This window comes from Oncorhynchus tshawytscha, linkage group LG10 (assembly GCF_018296145.1).
Source record: "Oncorhynchus tshawytscha isolate Ot180627B linkage group LG10, Otsh_v2.0, whole genome shotgun sequence".
Taxonomy (NCBI): Eukaryota; Metazoa; Chordata; class Actinopteri; order Salmoniformes; family Salmonidae; genus Oncorhynchus; species Oncorhynchus tshawytscha.
In genome coordinates, this window is record NC_056438.1 from 72,764,828 (window position 1) to 72,774,526 (window position 9,699).

The 9,699-nt window shown below is 41.0% G+C and overlaps 1 protein-coding gene across 1 annotated transcript; it reads right to left on the reverse strand.

Annotated features, from left to right (window-relative positions):
• Positions 1 to 4,045: 4,045 nt before the first annotated feature.
• On the reverse strand, positions 4,046 to 5,525 carry LOC121847637 (C-C motif chemokine 4-like). Its single transcript, XM_042329561.1, has 4 exons — positions 5,356 to 5,525; positions 5,096 to 5,210; positions 4,857 to 4,934; positions 4,046 to 4,616 (listed from the first exon to the last, which is right to left on the reverse strand). Exons 1-4 carry the CDS (start codon positions 5,441 to 5,443, stop codon positions 4,580 to 4,582), a joined length of 318 nt encoding a protein of 105 aa, XP_042185495.1. The 5' UTR covers positions 5,444 to 5,525; the 3' UTR covers positions 4,046 to 4,579.
• Positions 5,526 to 9,699: the final 4,174 nt, after the last annotated feature.

The following is a 9,699-nucleotide window of genomic DNA, read 5'->3' on the forward strand; positions in this document are numbered from 1 at the left end:
ATTTTTCTACGGCTGGCCATGCTTTCCACCTGGCTACCCCTACCCCGGTCAACAGCACTGCACCCCCCACAGCAACTCGCCCAAGCCTTCCCCATTTCTCCTTCTCCCAAATCCAGTCAGCTGATGTTCTGAAAGAGCTGCAAAATCTGGACCCCAACAAATCACCCGGGCTAGACAATCTGGACCCTTTCTTTCTAAAAGTATCTGCCCAAATTGTTGCCACCCCTATTACTAGCCTGTTCAACCTCTTGTTCGTGTCATCTGAGATTCACAAAGATTGGAAAGCAGCTGCGGTCATCCCCCCTCTTTAAGGGGGGGGACACTCTTGACCCAAACTGCTACAGACCTATATCTATCCTACCCTGCCTTTCTAAGGTCTTCGAAAGCCAAGTCAACAAACAGATTACCGACCATTTCGAATCTCACCATACCCTCTCTGCTATGCAATCTGGTTTCAGAGCTGGTCATGGGTGCACCTCAGCCAAGCTCAAGGTCCTAAACGATATCTTAACCACCATCGATAAGAAACATTACTGTGCAGCCGTATTCATTTATCTGGCCAAGGCTTTCGACTCTGTCAATCATCACATCCTCATCGGCAGACTCGACAGCCTTGGTTTCTCAAATGATTGCCTCGTCTGGTTCACCAACTACTTCTCTGCTAGAGTGCCGTGTGTCAAATCGGAGGGTCTGCTGTCCGGACCTCTGGCAGTCTCTATGGGGGTGCCACAGGGTTCAATTCTTGGACCGACTCTCTTCTCTGTATACATCAATGATGTCTCTCTTGCTGCTGGTGAGTCTCTGATCCACCTCTACGCAGACGACACCATTCTGTATACTTCTGGGCCTTCTTTGGACACTGTGTTAACAACCCTCCAGGCAAGCTTCAATGCCATACAACTCTCCTTCCGTGGCCTCCAAATGCTCTTAAATACAAGTAAAACTAAATGCATGCTCTTCAACCGATCGCTACCGCACCTGCCCGCCTGTCTAACATCACTACTCTGGACGGCTCTGACTTAGAATACGTGGACAAATACAAATACCTAGGTGTCTGGTTAGACTGTAAACTCTCCTTCCAGACCCACATCAAACATCTCCAATCCAAAGTTAAATCCAGAATTGGCTTCCTATTTCGCAACAAAGCATCCTTCACTCATGCTGCCAAACATACCCTTGTAAAACTGACCATCCTACCAATCCTCGACTTCGGCGATGTCATTTACAAAATAGCCTCCAATACCCTACTCAACAAATTGGATGCAGTCTATCACAGTGCCATCCGTTTTGTCACCAAAGCCCCATGTACTACCCACCACTGCGACCTGTACGCTCTCGTTGGCTAGCCCTCGCTTCATACTCGTCGCCAAACCCACTGGCTCCATGTCATCTACAAGACCCTGCTAGGTAAAGTCCCCCCTTATCTCAGCTCGCTGGTCACCATAGCATCATCCACCAGTAGCACGCGCTCCAGCAGGTATATCTCTCTGGTCACCCCCAAAACCAATTCTTTCTTTGGCTGCCTCTCCTTCCAGTTCTCTGCTGCCAATGACTGGAACAAACTACAAAAATCTCTGAAACTGGAAACACTTATTTCCTCACTATCTTTAAGCACCAGCTGTCAGAGCAGCTCACAGATTACTGCACCTGTACATAGCCCACCTATAATTTAGCCCAAACAACTACCTATTTCCCTACTGTATTTATTTTATTTTATTTATTATTTATTTATTTTGCTCCTTTGCACCCCATTATTTTTATTTCTACTTTGCACATTCTTCCACTGCAAATCTACCATTCCAGTGTTACTTGCCTAATTGTATTTACTTACTTTTTTGCCCGCTTTGAGGACAATACAGTGCCACTGACACGGCCTGCAATGAAAACATGCGGTCTCTCCTTCACTGCAGCCGAGGTGAGTAAGACATTTAAACGTGTTAACCCTCGCAAGGCTGCAGGCCCAGACGGCATCCCCAGCCGCGCCCTCAGAGCATGCGCAGACCAGCTGGCCGGTGTCCTGTACCATCACTCATTCATTTATCCTTATGTACATATTCTTTATCCCCTTACACTGTATATAAGACAGTAGTTTTGGAATTGTTAGTTAGATTACTTGTTGGTTATTACTGCATTGTCGGAACTAGAAGCACAAGCATTTCGCTACACTCGCATTAACATCTGCTAACCATGTGTATGTGACAAATAAAATTTGATTTGATTTGATTTTACATTGCCACTATGGCCTTTTTTTTGCCTTTACCTCCCTTAGCTCACCTCATTTGCTCACATCGTATATAGACTTGTTTCTACTGTATTATTGACTGTATGTTTGTTTTACTCCATGTGTAACTCTGTGTCGTTGTATGTGTCGAACTGCTTTGCTTTATCTTGGCCAGGTCAAGACCAGGAGGTAGTATGTACATGTAGATATGGTTAAAGTGACTATGCATATATGATGAACAGAGAGTAACAGTAGCGCAAAAGAGGGGTTGGCGGTTGGTGGGTGGCGGGACACAATGCAGATAACCTGGTTAGCCTATCTGCGGGAGAACTGGTTTGTCGGCCCAATTGAGGTAGTATGTACATGAATGTATAGTTAAAGTGACTATGCATAAATGATAATCATTTAGATTTCTTTATCACTGTTCATGTGTTGAACTATTGAATTCTCACAAGAAAATTCTCACAAGAAAATGGTTAAAAATGCAGAATGAGAACTTCCAGAACTGGAATTTCACTGCTTTGGTAGCAGAGACAACAGTGTGTGTTGTGACACAGTTTGGAATTTGGGAATTTAACACTGATTGATGACTCAGTGCTGATGTCATTGGTTCCTCTTGGTTGTGCTACCTTAATAGATCAATATGAACAGCTCTTGTAAATAGTCATATTTCTGATTGTTTTGAATTAATATGCATTTGTCACAACATCAACTCTTTCCTAAAACCTCAAAAGGAACAAGAAGAAACAGTTGTATGAAACTCCTGTTGTTCGCCAGGTAGAAGTTATTGTACATGGTATACAACCATCAAGGCCGGGTCTGTGTAGATTTCAATGTAATCCAAAAATAACAACTTGGAGCTTAAACACCATAGACATACAAAGTGAATATACTGTATGTCATCTCTACAAGGCTTTGGAATAGGAGTGTTTTTTAAGAAACATTGTGAGAGTGATTCACCCTCTGCTGACCTCTCATGGTGTAGTGTCACCACGGTTACTACATCCACCCACTGGTGACCTCTCATGGTGTAGTGTCACCACGGTTACTACATCCACCCACTGGTGACCTCTCATGGTGTAGTGTCCTCTACAGTTACTACATCAGTCCACTGGTGACCTCTCATGATGTAGTGTCCTCTACAGTTACTACATCCACCCACTGGTGACCTCTCATGATGTAGTGTCCTCTACAGTTACTACATCCACCCACTGGTGACCTCTCATGATGTAGTGTCCTCTACAGTTACTACATCCACCCACTGGTGAACTCTCATGATGTAGTGTCCTCTACAGTTACTACATCAGTCCACTGGTTACCTCTCATGATGTAGTGTCCTCTACAGTTACCACATCAGTCCACTGGTGACCTCTCATGATGTAGTGTCCTCTACAGTTACTACATCCACCCACTGGTGATCTCTCATGGTGTAGTGTCCTCTACAGTTACTACATCAGTCCACTGGTGACCTCTCATGATGTAGTGTCCTCTACAGTTACTACATCCACCCACTGGTGACCTCTCATGATGTAGTGTCCTCTACAGTTACTACATCCACCCACTGGTGATCTCTCATGGTGTAGTGTCCTCTACAGTTACTACATCCACCCACTGGTGATCTCTCAGGGTGTAGTGTCCTCTACAGTTACTACATCCACCCACTGGTGACCTCTCATGATGTTGTCTCCTCCACAGTTACTATTCAATATCTTGTCTCTGTCTGCTTCATCAGTTAGTATCTGTCATTGTGCTGTCCAAGGTTCATCTTCCATTCACCACTCATACCACACAAGATGAACACACAAAACAAGTGAGAAGTCTTGGGAAAATATATTTATTATAGACATAAAAAATTAAAGTAACAGTTTAAAGCAACAGATGTGATCAATGATATAATCATACACAAGACTTTTATGAATAAAATGTTACAACGTGTACAATTTCTGATGCCCTTAAAACAAGATCAAACCATTAAACTCTGCAATGACAAAGCCTATTTCATATACAAACAGGTTATAGTAAAATATATGACATTTATTATAGACATAAATTGTAACAGTGACAAAAAGTAACAAATGTTTTCATGAAAAAAAGTTTAAACATTTAGTTTCCTGTCTTACAACGAGATCTTAACCTTATTGCTCATGAAGTGTTAAATTATAACTACATTTTCTACATTTGCTAAATATATTCATATAAAATCAGCCTAGAAAATATAGGACTAAGAAGATATAGGTAGATGGATAGCAGATGAAACAGGATGGGATATACACTATATACACTGGTTATTAACATGTTCAGCTCCTGACTGTTAAATACACATGTTCTGCTCCTCTGTATCCAGAACCCATCATCGGATTAGGACTGTGATTTACTGATGTGAACCGCCTTGTCCCTGAAATAGATTAGAAAAATTAATATTATTTTCTGTTATTAAGGCCACTCTTATATTTCAATATCTCCAATTTAGAGGTGTATCTGTTGTAAAATCTGAAACAGGTTCAATGTGTCTACATTCAGGAGTACCATCTTTGTTTGTACCATTCATAATAAACAACTATATTCTAAATCCCTTTTAATATTCAAGTGTAAATAGTATAACAGTTGTAATGTTATTTATGAGAGTCATTCTTACCTCAGTCGGTTGACATGTTGGATCACCGAGCTCTGGGAAGGGTCTGCACACAAATCTTTCCCATTTTTACTGTGGAATCTAGAAGAGACACATACAAAACCGTAAGTCTATATTCAACACTCTGTTTTCACAGCATTGTTAACCCATATTTCTATTCAACTATAATTACACTATAATGTCTTTTTTGCTGTAAAGAATCTTGAACCTCAATTCAAAAATAACTAATCAAAGATACTCACATGATGGCAGGGATTCTGCAGATTTCAGTCGTGGTCTGTAGGGTATATCCTACGATAACTGCAAAAGGTATTTCCCTACCACTATAACTTTGACAGCAGAATCTTCTATGACGTGCTGTAAAAAATGAACAAATAAACAATTAAAGAGGACTCTTGATGAAGACTAAATATTACTCTAATTGTCCAACAGTTTAGTTCAGTGTTCCAGTAATAACACAGACAGACGGACTAAGACACAACTTTCACTGCAGAATATTGACCGTGTTTAGCTGCAGAAGCCTCCGTAGTGAACAGCCCCACAGCCAGGAGCACGAGCAGCACAATAACAGGGGCTCTGATCTGGGCCATCTCTTCTTCTGTGGTTAGTGATGTGATGAGCTGCTGTCTTGTCTTCAGACAGAGAGCTTCAGTGGCTGTGTGAGGTCCTACTCCTCACCAGAGCCATATATATACTCCTGGTGCAGGTAGAGGCTTATTCTCTGAGAGGTGAAATGTGCTTTCCTACCCACGCCTTAAAACCAAAGTTCCACGGCAGAATTTCCCCATCACTTTCACCAAAAAAGTGAAACAAGATTCTTCAACAGAACAAGAGGGAGACTGTTTGAACACAACTATGACTTATCTATTTATATACAGCATTTATTCTGAGGAGATTCAAATGCACTAGAATGTCATCCTAAATATTGTAAGTGAGAATATAAGTGTACATAAATGCGTGTACCTTTGTTGAAGTCTCCTGGGTAAAGAAATACATTTTTGGATTATGTTAATTGAGTTTGTGTTTATATTATATCTCAGTATTTCATTATCCTGGTGCTGGGGACCCAAAGGGTTTAGTTTTGCCCCAAACGCTACACACCTGATTCCACTAATTACCTCATCATCAAAACCCTGCTCAGACGTTGCATGCATCAACCAATGTTTGTGTGGCACGTCATCGACCGTGCTGTCGAGCACCAGATTGCTATAACATGTGGTTAGCTGATACGTAAAATACCTATCCAGGCATTGTAAGATCTAGCATGCATCAGCAACTCCTAGCCAGAGGAACACCCCCAATGATTAGTGGAATCAGGTGTCTCGTGCTACGGCAATAACAGAAACGTGTACACCTTTTGGGTCCCCATTAAGAAACACAGTTCTATCCTGTGATCCTATATGAACTAGTTATAAATACAAGGAGTGTAGGGTGAATTACATGCCAACCACTGTACCTCAATTGAACAATATATCAATTCTACATTATAATGTCCTTTAACCCTCATAACCAAAGGATGTGGGAGATGTGTCAATCATATAAAAACCTGAGGCCTCCCGGGTGGCGCAGTGGTTAAGGGCGCTGTACTGCAGCTACAGCTGTGCCACCAGAGACCCTGAGTTGGCGCCCAGGGTCTCTGACACATTGCTGGCTTCTGGGTTGGATGTGCGCTGTGTAAACAGAGGCTGAATCATTTTTAAAGGAATAATGGACAAATATTGTAAAATCCAGGTGTGCAAAGCTCTTAGGGACCCAGAAAGATTCACCGCTGTAATAGCTGCCAAAAGTGATTCTAACCACTAGGCTACCTAGTGGTTAGAGCGTTGGACTAGTAACCAGAAGGTTATAAGTCCAAATCCCCCGAGCTGACAAGGTACAAATCTGTCGTTCTGCCCCTGAACAGGCAGTTAACCCACTGTTCCTAGGCCGTCATTGAAAATAAGAATTTGTTCTTAACTGACTTGCCCAGTTAAATAAAGGTAAAATAAAGGTATTGGTCACATACACATGGTTAGCAGATGTTATTGCGAGTTTAGCAAAATGCTTGTGCTTCTAGTTCCGACAGTGCAGTAATATCTAACAAGTAATATTTAACAATTCCACAACAACTACCTAAAACACACAAATCTACGTAAGGAATAGAATAATAATATAGAAATATATGGATGTGCAATGTCAGAGCGGCATAGACTAAGCTGCAGTAGATAGTATAGAATACAGTATATACATATGAGATGAGTAATGCAAGATATGTAAACATTATTAACGTGTAATTATTAAAGTGTCTAGTGTTCCATTTATTAAAATGGCCAATGATTCCAAGTCTGTAGGTATTGACTCAGCGGGTTAAATAGAGTGCCTTCAGGAAGTATTCATACCTCTTGACTTGTTCCACATGTTGTTATGTTACAGCCTGACTTCAAAATAGATGAAATAGATTGTCTTCTCAACCATCTACATACAATACTTCATCATGAAAAAGTGAAAACATGTTTTTAGAACTGTTTGCAATTTTATTGAAAATGAGATACAGAAACATCTCATTTACATAAGTATTCACACCCCTGAGTCAATACATGTTAGAATTACATTTGGCAGTGATTACAGCTGTGACTCTTTCAAGGTCAATTTATAAGAGCTTTGCACACATGGATTGTACAATATTCTTCAAGCTCTGTCAAGTTGGTTGTTGATCAATGCTAGACAGCCATTTTCAAGTCTTGTCATAGATTTAGAATCTTATTTAAGTCAAAATTCTTTCTAGGCCACTCAGGAACATTCAATGTCATCTTGGTAAACAACTCCAGTGTATATTTGGCCTTGTGTTTTAGAGTATTGACCTGCTGAAAGGTGAATTTGTCTCCCAGTGTCTGTTGGAAAGCAGACTGGACCAGGTTCTCTTATAACGCTTCGTATTCAAGACGTGAAGTGAATTTCTTTGAAGCATCTTTTGCAGTTTTACTTTGGTACCTTCTTGCAAACTGGATGCATGTTTGGAATATTTTTATTCTGTACAGGCTTCCTTCTTTTCATTCTGTCATTTAGGTTATGTCACACCTGCTCCCGCTCCCCCTTTCTGGCACTCGAGGGCGCCAGGCGGCCCATCATTACGCACACCTGTCACCATCGTTACGTGCATCAGCACTTATTGGGACTCACCTGGACTCTATTACCTTATTGACTGTCTCCCCTATATCTGTCACTTCCTCAGTTTCTTCCCTTTCAGCATTGATGTGATTGTGTTCCTCTTGTCCAGACACTGGCCTTGTTTTGTTTCATGTCCATTACTGATTAAATATTCACTCCCTGTACTTGCTTCCCGTCTCCCAGCGTCTGTCCTTACAGGTTAGTATTGTGGAGTAACTACAATGTTGATCCATCCTCAGTTTTCTTCTTTCACAGCCATTATTCAACTATTATTCTCTATTGGCCTCATGGTGAAATCCCTGAGCGGTTTCCGTCCTCTCCGGAAACTGAGTTAGGAAGGACGCCTGTATCTCTGTGGTGACTGGGTGTATTGATACACCATCCAAATTGTAATTAATAACATCACCATGCTCAAAGGGATATTCAATGTCTGCTTTTTATTTTATTTTGACCCATCTAGCAATAGGAGCTCTTCTTTGGAAGGCATTGGAAAACCTCCCTGGTCTTTGTAGTTGAATCTGTGTTTGAAATTCACAATTCAACTGAGGGGCCTTAAGCATAATTGTATGCGTGGGGTACAGAGATGAGGTTGTCATTCAAAAATCATGTTGAACACTGTTATTGCACACAGAGCGAGTCCATGCAACTTATTTTGTGAGTGGTTAAGCACAAACGTACTCCTGATCTTATTAAGGCTGGCCATAACAAAGGGGTTGAAATCTGAAAACACAATTACACTTTGGCATTTTGGGGTATTGTGTGTAGGGACTTTCTGAAGACACTGAGGTGTATCTGTTGTAAAATCTGAAACAGGTTCAATGTGTCTACATTCAGGAGTACCATCTTTGTTTGTACCATTCATAATAAACAACTATATTCTAAATCCCTTTTAATATTCAAGTGTAAATAGTATAACAGTTGTAATGTTATTTATGAGAGTCATTCTTACCTCAGTCGGTTGACATGTTGGATCACCGAGCTCTGGGAAGGGTCTGCACACAAATCTTTCCCATTTTTAGTGTGGAATCAAGAAGAGACACATACAAAACCGTAAGTCCATATTCAACAATATGTTTTTCCTGCATTGTAAACCCATATTTCTATTCAACTATAATTACACTACAATATATTTTTCTTTGCTGAATTTTTAAAAGTTCTGTAAAGAATCCTGAACCTCAATTCAAAAATAAATAATCAAAGATACTCACATGATGGTAGGGATTCTGCAGATTTCAGTCGTGGTCTGTAGGGTATATCCTACGATAACTGCAAAAGGTATTTCCCCACCAGTATAACTTTGACAGCAGAATCTTCTACGACGTGCTGTAAAAAATTAACAAATAAACAATTAAAGAGGACTCTTGATGAAGACTAAATATTACTCTAATTGTCCAACAGTTTAGTTCAATGTTCCAGTAGTAACACAGACAGACGGACTAAGACACAACTTTCACAGCAGAATATTGACCTTGTTTAGCTGCAGAAGCATCAGTAGTGAACAGCGCCACAGCCAGGAGCACGAGCAGCACAATAACAGGGGCTCTGATCTGGGCCATCTCTTTCTTCTGTGGTTAGTGATGTGATGAGCTGCTGTCTTGTCTTCAGACAGAGAGCTTCAGTGGCTGTGTGAGGTCCTACTCCTCACCAGAGCCATATATATACTCCTGGTGCAGGTAGAGGCTTATTCTCTGAGAGGTGA